This window comes from Gekko japonicus, unplaced genomic scaffold (assembly GCF_001447785.1).
Source record: "Gekko japonicus isolate JY-2015 unplaced genomic scaffold, Gekko_japonicus_V1.1 scaffold3096, whole genome shotgun sequence".
NCBI lineage: Eukaryota > Metazoa > Chordata > Lepidosauria > Squamata > Gekkonidae > Gekko > Gekko japonicus.
Genome location: NW_015164756.1, coordinates 114,324 through 133,346, shown reverse-complemented (window position 1 = coordinate 133,346; position 19,023 = coordinate 114,324). Strand labels below are relative to the sequence as shown.

General features: G+C 45.9%; 1 protein-coding gene across 1 annotated transcript in view; it reads right to left on the bottom strand.

The window, feature by feature from the left end:
* Positions 1–4,751: 4,751 nt before the first annotated feature.
* The window catches only part of LOC107109111 (desumoylating isopeptidase 2-like), a 23,517-nt gene continuing 9,245 nt past the window's right edge, over positions 4,752–19,023 (bottom strand). The window contains exons 4-5 of the mRNA XM_015409680.1: positions 14,763–14,904; positions 4,752–4,988 (exon numbers count right to left, since the gene is read on the bottom strand). Of these exons, the coding sequence (XP_015265166.1) occupies positions 4,752–4,988; positions 14,763–14,904 (379 nt within the window). The remainder of the gene's footprint in view (positions 4,989–14,762; positions 14,905–19,023) is intronic.

Sequence of the window (19,023 nt, the reverse complement as noted above, 5' to 3'; positions counted from 1 at the left end):
AAAAAAAAAAAATTGCATCCAGTGGCACCTTAAAGTCCAACAAAGCTTGTTATTCCTGTTTGGTCCTTGCATCTGTTAAACATCTTTGTTATGTTGTATGCTGATTTGCTGCTAAGCCTCTACCTATATGTATGGACTGGTAACTTCCATTTCAATGTATCCGAAGAAGAGTGCGTTCATATGAAAGCTTATACCTTGAATAAAACTCTGTTGCTCTAAAGGTGCCACTGGACTCGAATTTTGGTCAGTCCCTAAGTCAGATATGGGAACTAGTTTCACCTGATGTCATCTATTTACTGAAGAACTTCCTTTGTGGAGAGTGGGCTCTCTTTCCATATATGAGCTACATACTACTCAGAGCCATCCCCGAGCGTCTCCGGCACTGTTTCAATCTCTCTTGGTCTCTGTTTCTTTTCTGTCAAGTCGCAGCTGACTTATGGCAACCCTGTAGGGTTCCCAAGGCAAGAGAGACATTCAGAGGTAGTTTGCCACTGCCTGCCTCTGCCTAACGCCCCTGGTATCCCTTGGTCTCCCATCCAAGTACTGACCAGGGCTGACCCAGCTTAGTTTCTGAGATCTGATAAGATCAGGCTATCCTGGGCTATCCAGATCAGGGCACAATCTCTCCTAGTCTGCAGAGAGCGGTAGCCCTCCTAGTCCCCAGAACATACCAAGTATTGCACTGGTACAGGAAGGGTATCTGGTAGGGATGCAGCCTGTTACCATCACCCACTTCCGGCCAAAGGAGGGAAGCATGGGGAGATTAGCTGTGCCATCCAAGGAGGCTTGTTTGCATTTAGCCCACAACCAGCCAAGGAGTGAAGTGATGAAGAAGAGGAGGAAGTTTTTATACTCTGCTTAAACAGTCTCAAAGTGGCTTACAATCACCTTTCCCTTCCTCTCCCCACAACAGGCACCTTATGAGGTAGGTGGGGCTAAGAGAATTCTGAGAGAAACAGTGACTGGCCCAAAGTCACCCAGAAGGCTTCATGTGGAGTAGTGGGAATCAAACCCACATCAGAGTCCTCCACTTTTAACTATACCACACTGGAGCAAACAAATTAAACATATGGAGCAGACGTCCATCAGTGGCTATTAGCCACAAGGTATAGATAGGGACTCTGGGGCAAGTGATGCTCTGTCTTCTTGGTGCTTGGGGGGGGCGGTCAACAGTGGGAGGGCTTCTAATGTCCTGGCCCCACTGGTGGACCTCCTGATGGCACCTGGTATTTTTGGCCACTGTGTGACAGAGTGTTGGACTGGATTGGCCACTGGCCTGATCCAACATTGGCTTCTCTTATGTTCTTATGTTCTTAAATAGGCCTGTTCTTTCATACAAACAGCTGTTGCCTTCAGCTGCAAGGGATCCAGTCTGATAACAACTTCACTCTATGTAAAGGTTACCCCCCAGCCCCTGCAGGGACTGGGATATAGTCTCCAGTGGTGTTGGATGAGGAATGCCACTGTTTTAGTGGCTACAAAAATAAGCATGGTTTTCTGATGAGGCCCTAAGCTACAAAGAAGGGCATCTTCACCAGGAGACTTTCACTAAGGCCAGGCTCCCCATTCCCAGGCTTCCTTAGCATACAGCAAAGTGATAACTTCACATGTGAATGGACAAGACAGCAGTGGCCCATTCACAGGAAAATGCAGAGATGATGGGAATATAGAAAGGATGAGGAGCAGAATCCAGAACCACAGAACAGTTCAAGGGTGGGAGAGGATGGAATGGGTGCATGTGGCTGAAGCTCCGCTTATGTTTGTGTGGCTGTGTTTTTGTTGCCCACAGCCTGTGTGAGAATGTTGGCAACAGGGAAAACATCAATGAGATTTGTATGGGACAGCACGGAGCTCTCTTTTCCCACCCATGACTGGGCACATGGTGTGAGCATTTCACCATAAAAAATCTTCACCATAAAAAAATCTTCATCTCTTCAAAGGGAGTTTCATGCTCTCTTTGAAAAAGGGAAGTTCCATCTGCCAGTTCTAAGATCTTTTCAGTTTAAGATTTTCTCAACCTAGTCCCATCCCACCTTCAAGATTAATCAGGCTCTTGTTTGTGGTTCTACATCTGATAAGAACAAACATTCTAATTTAGCAGTATATGAGCAATAATCCATAAATACTTACCTTAGAGGTCCAGGATGATGAAAGCAACATTTTCAACATGGATGTCCAGCTAAATTGACAACTATGTAGTTGTCTAGTAATTATCATGCTGCGAAAGAAAGGTACAATGATGGACATAGAGCTATTTCTAATGAGTGTAAAGAAGTTTGCTAGGTAGGTTTGAGGTCAAGAGGGATTACTCACTACTCACAGTAGTAAAACTGAACATGGAAATCAGTCTTTTATTGGGTGAACATTTGGACTTTCTGGATCAGCTCTAAAAATATGCCAGATTAGTTAATGACATATAACATGAGTAAACCCCGGCTACTGCATCTCCATGCTGAGAAAAGTTGCACCTCTTGGATGTTTGTCCATCCCATAGCTGTTAAAGGCACCAAGCTTCTCTCTGGATCTTTGAAGGTTCATTTTGCAACACAGAGACTTATACTGATCTAGATTGCCCAGTATGGTCTACTCTGGCAGTGACTCTCCAGGGCCCTCCCTAGCCCTGCTCCTGGAGAACTTTTTAATCACAGATGCCAGGGATGGAATCTTTCCTGTGTAAGGCATTTGATCTACCATTCCCCAATCTGTGGGCTCTTGTTAAAATCCCAAGATTTCATTAAAGGAGAAATGGACAGCCTAGCCTTCATGCTTGCAAACAGCAGGTTCAGTGGCCTAAGCAGGACTGGGAAGCATGGGACATTGTCCAGACTGCAGCAGGAAATGACACTCCCTGCCACTAAAAACCTAGAAAAGGGTCCTTTAGGAATGAAAGCAACCATGGGGCTTTAGTGCAAGTAGTGCAGAGCTTATCGAAAACATCAGTTTAGCATGCTAGGGCAACAACAAAGGGCCAATTCCATTTTAGGAATTATTTTTGAAAAGGGATTACCAATTGCAGGTATTACAATGTCTCATCAGTTGTTGCTGCAATCCCATTTTAAGTGCTGCCTAAAGTTCTTGTTGCCTCATCTGTCTATCCCAGACCTACATAGGATAGAGAAACTTTTGCTTAAAAGGTTAGGGAGTTGAGAGCATTTAAGGCTTTCCTTTAAAAGTTGGGTGTTTTTAGTTCAGAACAAAAATGACCAAGGCTGGAGTGACCTGACTGAGATTTTTAAAACTGGTGAGGCCAGATAGAAAGAATTATACCTTCTATACAGAAAAGCTTAGGGTCACCCAATGAAACTGATCTGATATAGGTGCTAGACAAACTGAAGGAAGTGCTTTGTTGCACTGTATAAAACTACAGAATTCATTGCTACAACATATGGTGATTGCCATTAGCTTAGGTGGTTTTTAAAAAGGATTAGACAAATTCATGGAGGATAAGTTGATCAACAGTTCTTAGCTAGAGTAAATGGAGTCTGTGTGTTCAGAGACCGTATGTCTCTGAGTATCAGATACTGGGAATAAGCAGGAGCTGGCTGTCACCATTACAGCTGTAATGGTAATTTGGTTGGCTACTATTGCCAGATGGTTGGCTTCAGTGAAACTTTGAGCTGCTCCAGCCAGGGAGTTCTTAAAGTTGGCTCAGGGCATGGGAACTGCTGGGCACAGCACTGATCAGGTTGAATATGAAATGGCAGAAATGTCCATGGTGGTCCATCTATCAAACAAGTTATCCTCTGTTTTAAACATAGTATGTTTTAAGCATTCACCAATAGCACACTCACGTTCTACAACTGTTTTCAAAACAAAGATTGCCCATGGTAGCACCAAGGAAGGCTCCACCACTTCAGGCCAGTGCAAGCCTCAGGTATGTTTGCCAATTCCATTCAAGACTGAGGTGCCCACAGTTTTTTACATGACATGGAGAAATTTGGAGCTCCACTGAAAAGAAAAACATGGCACCTTTTTCATTTTTCCATGTCATGTAGACGTTAAGAGGCATAGGAACCTCTGCCCAGAAAGAAGGTAGTGACTCTCACTGTCTGTAGCACTCCCTGAACAAATAAAAGTCAGAACTGTGCATTCATTTCTAGATTATTTGTGCAATTATACATGAAGGGTGGAAAGGCCTTCAATCTGGTACACAGGATTTTAATTCACACAAAAATACCACCCTGTGGTGGTAGAATGGTAGAATAGCAGCACCTTTCATTTATCTTTCAGATGACTTAGAAACTAGTGATTACAAAAGGAAAGAGAAGAAGATAAGAAGGTTAACAGAAGCTGCTGCTGGTCTTCAGGGTGAGATAATGAAGTTCTGATTCTAGTTTGTTATTTTGGTACTTGGAGGAGGTGTACCATGGGTGAGATGCTGTCTTGAAGAAACTGCAGAGAAGGCTTTTTTGGGGGGGGGGACAGGAGGAGGCAGAGGATTAAAAGAGTTCCAGCCAAGGAACATCTCTATATGGCTTCCCTCCAGGTCCACGTTGTCGCATCCCAGAGATTTCAGCAGTTTTCTGTGGATCAAGGAGTATATACTGTTCCCAGAAGTTTAAAACTCTACACTCTTAAAGGTAGTTCGAGTAAGAAGTCACTTCGTTGAATAGTAGCAGTACTTGGGAAAAGAGGCAAGAGTTTCATCTCCCTCTTGAAATGATACTCCCCAGTGTTCTTGGGAGAAAGATAAAAACATGAGCACGAAAGGGGGAGGGGGGAGAGCTGAGAGCATGTTAAATGGGAACAGTTCAGACCCTCGTATGTCTGCAGGTTCTCGAAGGGCCTGAAGCAGCTGCAGAAGTGGATGGGGATTCCTCATCAGTTGTGTCTCCCTGCTCTTCCTTGTGGAGCCCGAGGCTTATGTGGCTCTGCAGTGCTGCCGGAGTCAGCCATTCCTTAGGGAGGCAGCTCTGGAGGAAGGGGATACAGGAGCTGAAGTAGGCCAGGCGGTTCACCCAGCGTGGGATTTCCTTCCCACACAGAATCTGTGGAATTTAAAAAAACACATCATGGTTACGGAGAGGACATATGAAGAGGGTTATTCACCCATCAAATCCTTCTCATTATTCCTTCTGTTATTGGGGGTGTGTGTGTGTGGATACAAAGTGCTGACGATGAAACACACAGAAACCAAGAGCATAAAATGAAATCGATAAACAAACTGATGGCATTTTGACCTTCTGGGTGGCATGCAGTTTCTTTGTTGAACATTCCAGGGAAATAAAATGTCTTTGTGTCATTTAAAATACGAATGTAACAGAATTTAGTTAATACAGTTCTTAGGCTGGGTTTGTTCTGCAGCTGGGGTTGCCAACTCTGGTTTGGGGGGTTCCTGGAGACTTGGGGGCAGTGCCCTGCGGCGGGTGGGACCTGGGGGGAGGAGAGGGAGCTCTGCAGGGACTTGATGCCATCAAGTCCATCCTCCAAAGCCGCCATTTCCTCCAGGAGAAACGGGTCTTTGTTGTCTGGAGGTCAGTTGTAATTCCAGGAGAACTCCATCCCCACCGGGAGGATAGTGACAGTGTTGACAGGTGTCCAGCTTTGAACCGGACAGTCCAGCATTTTCCCTTTCTATCAAGTTCATAAACTGAGAAAATGCTGAAGAAAGCTGTAAATGTCCAGTATTTCCTAATTAAGCCTGCAACCACCATGGTCAGTCTCCATGCATGCACCCTTTCTTTCCCCTGCAGCTTGATAAATTGGTGACACCCTGTCCTCTTGTTCTCCATCGCAGCAGCAAGCAAGGTGTGACAAAAACCAAGTTTGCCACTCAGCCACCAAGCAGAACACTCCCAGAGAAATCCTGCTGTCTCAGCTGAAGAAAGCTGGAAAAGGGAGAGACTTTTGTGGCCAATCAGTTGGCTTCCCATGTTGGTTCCAGCTGACTGGGGGTTGGGATAAATGGTGGCAGGATTGAATCTTCAAAAAAAAAATGAAAGAGAAATCCTGGGGGACCATGAAGGGGAGGCTGGAGAGTTTGGAGACAGAGAGTCCCTTGGAGGGAGGGATGCAGACAGGGTGTTTGCCTTGCATGATCTTGTGCTCAGCCTCTATTAAAAGGACAGGCCATTTTTCTAAGTGTGTTCAGTATTTTTGTTGAAATCATCTGGCAACCATAGTTATCAGCCTTAGTTATCTGCAAATACCCTGTTCAGTGAGATTAAGGCGGGAGAGGCAATGTAGAGAAAAGCAGAAACCTACAGGAACCAACTAAACAAGCTGGGCACATGGCAAGATGCCATCAAATGTGCTCTACGTGCGTGCCTGAGGGGCTGTATGGCCTTCACCATAAGGATGCTGAGAACATTGCTGAGAAGGACAAAAGAGCCTACCTGCTGCTAGGGTTGCCACCTCTGGGTTGGGAAATTCCTGGAGGTTTGGGGGGTGGAGTCTGGGGAGGGTGGTGTTTGGAGGGACCATGGCAGGGAATGATGTCCAAGAGCAGCTGGCTGGAGCTCTCCAGGCTCCTGTGGTTTTCTGCTTTGCCACAAAAAGAGGATTGAAAGGAGACAGTATCCATGCTGACTCAGTGCCTCTCATATTATAGAACTAATGTGAATGAAGTTCAGCAGTCACTAGTGCTACAGCTTCGCCCCAACAGCAAAGTCTGTTCAGCTTGGGCCCAGGTGACAATGACAATGGGTGTGCCATTGTCACTGTTGTCATGGCCCAGGCACCAGATGAGCAAACCCTGCCATGCTGCAAGTTTTGTAGGGGCCACTTTGCTCAGCTTGCTTCTGGCCACCAGAGGCCCTCCAGGACAGAACCCTATGGGTAACTTTTCTGTTAAGTTAAGCAGCCAGCCTAAATTAGCTCATCAGCTATGTACTGTGATCTGCCCAGTGCTTTCTAGTTGGGCATCCTGGTGACAGTGTTCCCTCTAAGCTGAGTTAGTGTGAGCTAGCTCACAGTTTTTTAGCCTCTGGCTCACACATTTTTGTCTTAGCTCAGGAAGGATGGCTCCAGAGCAAACTAATTTATGCAGTAGCCAAACTGCTTGTTCACTTTAATGCCAGTAGCTCACAAAGTAGAATTTTTGCTCATAAGACTCCACAGCTTAGAGGGAGCATTGCCTTGTGGGCTGTTTGGCCTGGTGGGCAACTGGTGTTTAGTGTAGCCAGTCCTTGGCTGGCAACCCCAGGAGACTGAGGGTGGGGCAGAGAGTCATTGAAAAGCATCCTGAGACACAGCGATGTAATTTCCAGCAGTGACATCACTGCATTGTGGGACACTCTACAATCTCCCCAAACCTCTATGGTGAAAACCATGTTCTGGGAAATCCTGGAACTTTCCACAACGTATTGACCTTACTTCCAGTTATGCAGCCAGAAAGCATGTTGTGGTGTTGCAGGATGCTGTTCCAACCCCTCCGTTCTTCCCCAACTTCTCAGTGGAGCGAGAACAGGCAATGGAGGATGGGGGTAGGACTCCCCCCACCTTCAGTAGACGCTTGGCAACCCAACCAGTTTTTCATGTCTGCTCCTTGCCAAGATTTGGTTTAAAAGCCCTAGGAAACCATAGTTTTTAGGAATTTGGGGGCATAGGATGCTTCTTGCAAGCATGCTCACCAGTGTCAGTAGCACAGGGATCTGTGGGAACTGTAGTTTCCCAAGCCCTGCCATTAGGATCCAGAGTTAAACAGGGACTGACCTGCATTAAGCCCAGATGAGCTATTTTTAGACAAGCCCACTCTAAATTGGTCCTGGGGGAACTTGTGTATCACTAGTTAGTTCTCTCTGTCAATGACAGCCCTCCTTAAAGTTGGTAAACATCCTGGAGACAAGAACGAAGAGCAATGAAAAGTTTTATGCTTAAAATATCTCCTTTTCTGTTTTGACAATGAAACTGGATAACTAAAATGTCTGGAGATTTCTGCAGATTAATTTCAACTCCCTTGGATAAAGCAGACTTCAAGAGAACACTCTGATTTTATGGGGCTTGAAATCTGCATGAATAACTGAGCTTTTAAACCTATGGGAAAATCTTCAGGATTGGCTGAATACCTTGTTGGGTTTCAAGTGCCTTCCTCCTCCTATTCTAGGAAGCTTTTTTCCTCCAGAAATGGTATATCTTAAAGCTATATGATGTAGAAATTCACAGTAGTAAAAAACAAACTAGGTTTATTGCAGAGAAGCATGTTTGTTAAAAAATGTGGATACATGGCCAGGATAGGATACCCCACTTATCCATGACTCCCTACTGCATTACATGTTTAAAATGATGCATGTTTTAAGGTGATGTGGGCCTGCTTCATTCTTTACAGTGTTTTCTACTGCAGACACCCAGACATCTGCAGCTGCCCAGAGTATAAACTGACCCTACAAAAACTAGGTCATCCTTCAGTCTGGAACCAAAGAAGTGTTTATGGTGCTGAATCATCAAACCACTAGATGAGGTCTGGAATTGCAATTGCTTATTCCAGATGAACTGGTAGCTGTAACTGTTCAGTTACCATCAGGAAGAATTCTAAAGTACTGATTGTGTTCATTGCTGGGGGAACATGCCGGAACGGAGTTCCAGAACCTCTTTTCCAAAATTCTTTTTAAAATGTTTAAAAGCTCATGAGTTTTCAGCATGCAAACTGAAAACGTCATTTCAGTCTTGAGAGTTCTGGCACCTCTTTTTTAAAAAGAAGAAGAAGAAGAAGCACTCATTGTGTTTATTAATCTTCCAAGTGTAAGCTGGAAGGTACTGGGAATCTGGGGCTTCATCCAGTAAACTTCCTTGCCTGAATTCCAACTAATGCAACATTTCAGCATCCTTGGTCCTGAGGGGTAATCCAGGCTATATTGGTAGCAGATTTCCTGAAAAATCACAGCCACCTCTCCCAAGGGCACCCAAATGTTTTGGTCCAAGGGTCACATTTGGATAACCATCTGGTGGGCTGGGCTAGGGCTGGGGTTGGATCTGCTCCATTTCTGTGTTAAGCATGCCCCAGTTGCTCTAGAATCTGTAAGCATAGCCAAATCTCCCTTTTATAGATAGGCGTCTGGGGCATGCACAGGACTGGCTCCATGGCATCCCATCCCACACTGAGTCCCTCTTCTCCCCAGACTCTGCCTTCCCCAGGCATTTCCCCAAATCTCCATTAATTTCCCAAGCTGGAGCTGGCAACCCCTTGCCTTAGCCAGTCTCCATGGGAATAGCTTTCATGCAATGCAGTGGCTGCAGTTCAAAAAACTGAAATCTCCTGGGTACATGAAGCAACTTCATGATTCTATGTATAGCAGCCCCAGTGGGGAGGCGATAAAGCAAATAACTGCACAGGATAAAAAACCTTAAGCTTTCTTACTAACAATGGGTGTGTGCCTGTCCTTGCTCGAAAGCCAGTCGAATCCGACTCTAGGGTTGCGGTGCTCATCTCCGTTTCAAAGCCGAAGAGCCAGCGCTGTCCGAAGACGTTTCCGTGGTCATGTGGCCAGCATGACTAAACACCAAGTAAATATGCATAACATTGCATCCTTGAAAATTAATCTAACCCAGCAATGTCTGTTCTGCTGGTCATCTGTTGAGTTGGCTTTTACTGCAACATCTCCAGAAGGACTGCCCCACTGTCTCCTTCTCACTCCATTACTACCTTCAATTTGATTACTACTTCAGTTGCCTAAAGATTTTCCATCTTTTCTCCAACGAGTCCTTGTCTGCTGAATGTTTTCTATGGCATCCCATCTTTCTTGTCTAGATCATGTCTGCATTGTTTCTTGATGTAATCAAGCTTCAAATACTCAGATTTTTCGACTGCCTTACAAAATTCTAGTACATTCTTAAAATGACTATAAGAAGAAGAAATCCCATGGCTATATCTGTGCAATGATTATCTGGGATATCACCTCTGCATTCAGCATGAGACATTCATCAGAATACTTACCCAGTGGCAATAGATCATCATCCATGAGACTGGACCACCATTGGGACACAGATGGCCTTGTAGTAAACTTTAGAAGGGAGTGTAACACAATCAACATTCTCTTATCATTTTGTGGCAACAAGACCACCATTGGGACACAGATGGCCTTGTACTAAACTTTAGAGGGGGGTGTAACATCAACATTCTCATCATTTTGTGGCAACACGAATGATCACGCTTTATGGGAAATGTGGCCTTGAACAAATTTTCATACACCTCAACATATATAATAACTTTGCAAAATGTTAACAAAATCCATGACTGGGATGCAACTCCCATTTGTTGATTCGGTATGAAATGCTCCTACAGGCATGCATATTGGGAAAGGGTTGGAACACTTTCCTTATGAAGAAAGGTTAAAGCACTTGGGGCTCTTTAGCTTGGAGAAACGACGGCTGACAGGTGACATGATCGAGGTTTATAAGATTATGCATGGGATAGAGCAGGTAGAGAAAGAAGTACTTTTCTCCCTTTCTCACAATACAAGAACTCGTGGGCACTCCATGAAATTGCTGAGCAGTCGGGTTAAAACAGATAAAAGGAAGGACTTCTTCACCCAAAGAGTGATTAACACATGGAATTCACTGCCACAGGAGGTGGTGGCAGCTACAAGCATGGACGGCTTCAGGAGGGAATTAGATAAGCATATGGAGCAGAGGTCCATTGGTGGCCATTAGCCACAAGGTATAGATAGGGACTCTGGGGCAAGTGATGCACTGTATTTGTGGTGCTTGGGGGGCAACAGTGGGAGGGCTTCTAGTGTCCTGGCCCCACTGCTGGACCTTCTGATGGCATCTGGTATTTTTGGCCACTGTGTGACAGAGTGTTGGACTGGATGGGCCATTGGCCTGATCCAACATTGGCTTCTCTTATGTTCTTATCTATTCAAGATCCATGTATAGTGCCATCAAATATTTTCTATGCCATTTGTAACAAGGTGATTTGCCAAAAATCTGGGCACGTTCCAGAGTCAAGGACATGTCACCAGATTTTCAAATGTGTGCAGAATTTCATTCTCACACTTAATACTTCCATGTTCAGCAGCGATTCTAGTCTGCACCATATCAGACAAGTCCTAGGGTGTGATGGTTATTCTGGATGAGTTATTCCATGCAAAGATTAGCATCACTATCACTGTGACAGTGTCCTAGACAGAGAAGAGGATCTTGTCACAAAGACGCTAATAGTTTTGCAAGTGACTTTGTCAATCAAATCCCAAAAAGACAAACGTAGGAGTAAGGAACCTTCAAAATAATAATTGTGCTTCAGTTCTGTACTGAAGTGTAATAAAATGCATCTACTAGGTTCTTTGGGGGGGGGAGAAGACATGGCAATTTAGAAAATGCCTTGAGATGCTTAAGTCTCTGTCTCAGAATCCTACAGGGCCCTTTAAGGGGGAAAAAGACATATCCCACCTACACATCTCAATCTGACGCTTAAAGACTTCAGAGGAGACCCACCACTCTTACCTGAGCAGCCTGACTTATTAAAGTGCACCTTACACAGCAGCCATAGATATCACAGAGCCTCCAAAACATCTTCTCCATTGCAAAGCATCCTCAGGGAAGGGCAGTATGCACTGGACAAGGGAAAGTTGTGCTTGTGCCTTCTCCTGCCAGTCGCTTTCCTCCTGAAAATTCCATCTATGGGCTGCTTTTTCTTCTCCATCAGCTGTGTTTGCTTTGAAATTATGGGGGTAGAACCCATCGGGGAGTAAGAAGGAGCTGTCAGCAGAAGGTGGAATCACTCTCTTCCCTCCTGTCATCTGCGTTGCCCCTCTTTGAGGGAGTTTTGCAGTGGAGACGGGGCCACTGGGGAGTCATTATACATGGCTGCAGGGTAAAGGGTGGTTTGCTCCAATTGACAAAGTGCTATGATTCTTCCACCTACAGCACTAGACACTGTCAAGCATCAAAATGACTGTTCAGGCATCTTCCTGTTTTCTGCCTTTTGTAGTGTGGGAGGGGAAAACAGATCTGCTTCACAGCAGCCACAGAACTTTTAAATAACTCAGAATAACAGTAGATAACAGCAGCATATGACTTTTTCTATAACTTTTTCTTACTTAGTGTGCCCCTACAAATCTGAAAGATGTCCAGTAGAAAGCAAAGGGACAAATCCTTTTTTATTTTTTGTCAAATAGGAACAGACCAGCTCTTTAAGTCAGAGAAGGCTTGCTCCATAATTTCCATAAGGATGCCTTTCAAATAATGCAGGATTGTGGTTTCTAATCAATTTCCTAATTATCGAGGCTTCATCTGAGAATGCATCGCCAAAGAGGCCAGCTGGGAGAAGCATAAAGGATGGATGGGAAATCGGGCTTGTGAAATTGTATGGCTGCAAAAGGGGACAGGGGGAAAGATCTGCCTACATCAACTGACCTACAGTGCCTTAAGGTCAAAGGTCTTGGGCAGATGTTGTTTGTTCTGAAACCAAAGGACAGGAGTTCAGCATTTGCATGACAGAGATGAGGTTTGACTCATTGAGCCATTTTAAGAACTGGGGTTTTTTTGGGGGGAGGGGTTAGCCTGCACAGCTGTCTGATTGTTCCAGGCTGTGCATAAATGGGTCTAGGTCAAAGTCTTCCTGGATTCCAAAAAGACACTCAATGGGGGTTAGCAGTCTCTGTTCATAGGTTACAGTAGATGCATGTACAATCCATGTACAGTACACACTTGATTTTTCTTTATACGTGTGTTGAGTAATTATCATGTTGACTCAAACACATGTATAGCTGAATATGAGATTTAAACCTTACTGTCAAGTACTGGTCCCAGTTTGTTCTGTAAAGTGAATACTCATTGGCTCTTCCTTACAAGCAGGTTACATATGTATATGGAGGCTGTATGTGCACTCACTGTAACATGTGAACAGGGTTAAGGGTTTAGCAAGTGCCAGACTCAAAGCTGAGTTAAGCCTATGGCAGTTTATGCACAATACACATAAGCTTTGGCCTACTCCCCAAAGCTATGACAGAAATCTGTCATATAGCAGCTTATGCATGGATGGCAGCCAGATGGGGATTTTATATATACTTTGCTTTATTGTTTGGATGGATAGACCTTATTGTCTATTTATTTGCCTATTTGTAATGTTTTGTCTTACTAGTTATGCAAAACTAATAATAATCTTTCTGTGACTTTTCTCTAGCCATTCAGTGAAATGCTGCAATGTCATTACATATTTACAAATATTGGTCTGTGGAATGAGAGGCAGTCAGCAATGGAATGCTGTTAAACACTCCAGCCTTAGTGAAATAAATCTTTATCATTGTTGGGATTTTTTTAAAAAAAGTATGGGTATAGGATGTAGTATGTGCTTCCAGTACGCTGGAAGGCTTGGAGGACATAAAGTGAAAGACAATTAGTTCAAGGTAAGAATTGAGAAGTGAGCAAAGGAGGGAGAAGGAAAAGAGCAAGAGGCTCTGAGGCAGAACTGCAAAAGAAATGCAACTGGGAGAAGAGACCATACAGAGGGGCTGCTGTTGGTAGAACGGGAAGGGAAGAAGAGGCAAATGCTAACAAGCAGAATCTAAAAATGGTCCAAAGGCAGGTTTGTGAAATGATCTGGGAATGCACTCTCATGCCAGAATTAGGAGGGGAAAACCCAAAAGTATCAATGCCCTATTTATTACAAACACAGGGGCATCTCCGTATTCACTGATCAGATAACCAGTGACAGGCAGGCTCATGCCCAGTAAGAACTTGAAACAGACAGGTGAAACAGACCGTGAGTAAGAGGAGAAGGAGCAAGAACTTGACTAAGGTTCATGGCTACTCAGCAGTGGAGGTAGAAAGAGAGCGCAGGTTCTCCAAATGCAGAGCACTAACCATTGATGCACACCGCCTCTCAGAGCATTGCCATGACATCACCATAAACTGCATGTTCTTGTGCGCACCAGGATCCTTTCAGTTCTGTCCTCACAATTCCATTGGAGATCCATGATGGGAAGCCTTCACAGAAGACAGGTACCTGCACTTAATTTCACATTCTAGGCCAATTACCACGTTCCTAAAAGAAGATGTCTTTATCTTATCTAATTCACTGCCACAGGAAGTGGTGGCGGCTACAAGCATGGACAGCTTCAAAAGGGAATTAGATAAGCATAAGGAGCAGAGGTCCATCAGTGGCTATTAGCCACAAGGTATAGATAGGGACTCTGGGGCAAGTGATGCTCTGTCTTCCTGGTGCTTGGGGGGCCAACAGTGGGAGGGCTTCTAATGTCCTGGCCCCACTGGTGGACCTCCTGATGGCACTGGTATTTCTGGCCACTGTGTGATACAGAGTGTTGGACTGGATGGGTCTTTGGCCTGATCCAACATTGGCATCTCTTATGTTCTTAAGCAATTATGAATGGCGGCGGCAGCAGCTTCTGGAGTGGGATGCAAGGAATATCCCAGCCTGCACCGCTGCACCGCTGTGCTTAAATGGGAGGGAAAGGAGTGTCCTGACCATCAGGAGGGGATGGCAGAGCTGCGTGGCCACAGCTACAGCACTGGGCAGGTGTGCAGCGACTGAGTGGGTAGTGGAACGACATATGTGCAGCCCGATGACACTGAAGGTGGTGCTAGGTTCTGCTAGCCACTCAACAGATGTGCAGCTGTAGCCATGGCTGCTGCAACTCTTTCCGCTACCTCCTGAGGACTGCCAGTAAGGGTGCTGCTGCCTTCCCCTCCTGCTTCAGCCGCACTCAGTGGTGCGGGTTGGGATACTTCCTACACCTCACTCCACAGTCTGCAACCAATCCGTGATGCTCTGATGAGAGACTGGCTCATGGTTGGATACGTTGCAGCCCACGGGGTTTCCTAGCCATGGCAAAGGTCCCAAAGCATTACACATAGAGAAAGCCAACCTCTGCCAAGCCAGCTGAGAAGTGATTGCAGTTCTTGTGCATCAGGTGGTAGGCATTGCCCTTGTATTCCTTGCCCAGCTCTTCCATAATTTTATCCACATCTTCTTCTGTGAAGTCTGTTGTGCCCAGGGCAATGGATTCTCTGGTTAAAGAAGAAGGAAAACAAGAAATCAAGAACAGGCACATGCAGCGGGAAGTCATGAAAGAGGATGAGGCATTATCAATTAGAGAGAGAGAGAGAGAGAGAGAGAGAGAGAGAGGTTTTTCATTTAGCTGAATGATTTTACTGGGAGACAGTGATGGTAGGAAGCCAGAATAGACACATGCTACAACTATAATCTCTTTTAAAAGTTATTCCACGCTTCCCAAAGGATTTGGGGAATTATATGCCATGAGGTAGGAATCTTTTACAATCTTGTCAAACTATCATTCTCAGGTTAAGCTACGGCAAAATGGAATAAAACTGCTGTAAATTGGTAGCTTAGACTTGGGTTGCCAGGTCCACCCCGGCAACTGGCAGGAGACTTACATTGCTTGGGGGAGGGGGAATTGACATCATTGGCAACACACTGATGTGGCTGGCAATGTGTTGACATCACTCTGCATACACCCAGGAGTGACATCAGTGCATCACTAGAAGGACTTCAGGAATGATCTGGCATTTCGGCAAAACTCCCCAGGAGCATGGGGAGTGATGTAAGCGCATCCAGATGCTGTCAATTCCTGCCATTTTTCCCCCAGCAGTGAGGTGAGCATTGGCAAGAAGTGCCCACTGGCAGCAGGGGATCCCCCACCACGAGTGGGGACTTGGCAAGACTAGCATAGGCAGACCTTGATAATTGACAAAATGGTAAGAATACATGATGAAAACAAACCTGAGTACAATCAGAAGCAACACAAATTTCCTTTCACATGGCTGGACCAGAATTGAAGGGAGCACCTCTGGGATTTATACACAAGTCATCACCCATCCCTATTCTTGGCCTCTCTGCTGCAACTGACAGGGAGCTAGATTACACTATTGTAGCCAAAATATCCTGTGGCAGTTGAACAACTAACATACTTATTGTGGCATTAGCTACCTCAAATACTGACGATGCATTTGATGAAAGTCACTCACTTATGAAGCTCATTTCAAAACAAATTTATTAGACTTTAAGGGGCTGGGTAATTAGGCCTGTACTGTTAACAAAATGTTCTAGAAAGATGCTTTGATAAAGGTATAGGGACTGTGGACTATACTACTCTCTGTTGCTCTAAGTACTATCCATTGTTTAATATGTCACGTTAACATTCCCATCCCTCCAAAATTTCTTTCCTTTCTATCCGTACATAGGCCAGAAACCAGTCTTCAAAGGCCATCCTGGTAGCCCAATCCAAACCCAGTAATGTGGGGTGATACATATAGCTTGGGGGTTCCCAGCCTCTTTGAGCCTGTGAGGGTGTGGTCAGAAGGCATGCTGAGAGCAGGTTAGTCTGCTCCGGTTCTAACCAGATTATATTTGATCTGGATAATCGTGATCACACTTAACTCCCTTATCCCACCTCACCATGCAGTCACGTTACTCTCCGGCGTATACACTACCAACGCGCGGGAGCATGTGTCGGTGTGTTTTTTTAAAAAAAAAAATCTCAGTTTGCACATGTGCATAGGCGCCCCTCCATAGAATGGGGGGGGAACTATCATGGCACATGCGCAGAACCACCAGGGCAAATCAATCCAACCCCTGCAACAAAAGACTTCCCTTTAAACGTTTTACCCGAAAATGGCCTCCGTGAGATCCTGAAATCATCTAAACACTAAAACAAGTGACCATTTAAATGTCAGTTTTCTTAACACAGTAGCGGAGCTCCGCTTATGTGCACACCGCCAATGCATTAAAAAAATGGTGGGCAAAAAGCAGAAGCCTTGGGCAGCTTTCGAGCGGGGAGGGGGTTTAAACCGGAAGTGGCTTGACACCAGAGGAGCGACCACACAGGGGAAAAATGCGGCTTTAAACGGGAGAGCTGAGAAAACACCACTTTGGGACCTGGTAACAAAATACTCCAGGTTAAAGCGGTTTTGAGCTGGAAACCAACGGCTGGGGATGGGAGGCAGATGTTGACTGTGTGATCGTGCAGATAAAATTTGTTGCTGAAGTGTGACGACACCAGATCAAACGGCGCATCTGAACACACCCTGAGAACCTTTGGAATTTTGGGAAGGGGAAGGTGAGCACCACCTCAAAATGGTTGTCACTGGAGGCAGAACCAACCCCCAGATGGCTGCCTCAGCAGGCAGAGACAAACACCATGCCTCCTTCCTCACTTGCAATTGCAAAACATTTCAGAAGGGGAATAGAAGAAGCCAAGGAAAGCCAGGGGAGAGGAAGGAAGAAAGAGAAGAGCAAATAAAAAGAAAGAAAGCCTGAAGCGGAGGTGGAGCCACAAGCCTGGATGCTTTCTAGTCTTCCTGATCCTCCAGTGGCTGCTGCTGGAAAACCTTTTCATGAATGAGGATGATCATCACTAACAAGCCCTCTGTGAGCACCCCCTGCCACAAGGGCACCTCCCTCCCTTGATACTGTTGTGCCCTCTACATTGGAGCTCCTTAGGCCTCGGAACTAAGGAAGGTTGGATACCATCTGAGCACCACAGGTCCTTTTTTTTTCTTCCCCTGGAACAGCTCTCTGCTTCTCTCTCCAGCACTGTGCTACTTCCTTCTCCAAGCCTGTCTGTGAAGCCCACCTTTTATTTCCCTCTCTGGTCTTATTCCCACCTCCTCTGGCCTTGAAGAGCCAATCATCCATCCCTCCCCACTCACCCAATAGCCCCTACACCTGGGCCTGGCCAGGCCTGTTTCCCTGGCTGGGGTGTCCTCTTCAGGTATCTGCTGGCTGGCTCCTGTAGCGTCTCTTGTCTGCCTCAGGTGCGCATGCGTGTTCCCTAGCACCCTTCCTTCCCGTCAATGCCAGCCTTCAAGTGGGACCTGGGGATCCCCCAGAATTATAGCTCACCTCCAGACAACTGAGATCAGTTCCCCTGGAAAAAATGGATGCTTTGGAGCTCTATGGCTTTTTACCCCACTGAGGTCCCTGTCCTCCCCAGGCCCCATCCCCAAATCTCCAGGAGTTTCCCAACCTGGATCCGGCAATCCTGCCCACCATCCCCCACTGGTGGCCAAGGGGGACCTGCCAACTCTAATCCTGACTCTGGGGCCTTGGTGGGGTGGGTTGAGTCTGAGCATCGGCTTGCATCTGAACACCCTGCCTTACAAAGGCTCTGCCTACCTTTAAAGCAGTTTGGTGGGCACCAGAGAAAGCACGGGTGGGAACCATGGCAGCCATTGGGACATCATTGGGGAACTGTGATGTAGCTGCACACAAACATCATCCATCCCTTCCAGGGGACCTAGTGCAGTTCCGCAGGGCCTGCAAGATGGAGCTCTTCCGCCAGGCCTTTGAGGGGGAGCCGCCGCCGCCATTATACCACCAATGATGTTACAACCATCTGCCCCACATAGCAGGGGCAGATGTCGCCCAACAGAGCTGGGGAAACACTCTTCCTGGCGCTTCTGCAGTGAATAACTTGACCGCCAGTTTGGGATGTCGTCCATCTTGGATTGTATGAAATTGTATGTAATTTATGAGAGCACCAAATTTTATGTTAGATATCTGTTTTTACTATGCTGATGTATGTATATTCTAATCTCAGCATGGCCGCCTGTTAGCCGCCCCAAGCTGAATACTGGATGGGGCGGGATATAAATCCCAAAAATAAATAAATAAACTGGCTGCCATAGGTAAAGGTAAAGGTTTCCCTTGCTCAAAAGCCAGTCGAATCCGACTCTAGGGTTGCGGGGCTCATCTCCGTTTCCAAGCTGAAAAGCCAGTGCTGTCCGAAGACATTTCTGTGGTCATGTGGTTGGCATGACTAGACGCCAAGGCGCACGGAACACTGTTACCTTCCCACCGAAGCAGTACCTATTTATCTACTTGCAATTTCTTGCTTTTGAACTGCTAGGTTGGCAGGAGCTAGGGCCAGAGACGAGAGCTCACTTCATCATGCGGCACTCGGGTCTCGAACTGCTGAACTACAGACCTTCCAGCCTGCAGTTCAGTGTCTTAACCACTGAGCCACCACAGCTCCATGGCTGTCATACAGAGGCCAAATAAACACACATTGTGTGATTTTTCTCCACCAGGGGTCTTCTGGGGCCGGAACGTGCCGGAGCGCCGCTCTGGGAGCCCAGGTGCTGGAGGCGGTGGCAGTAAGCTCTGCC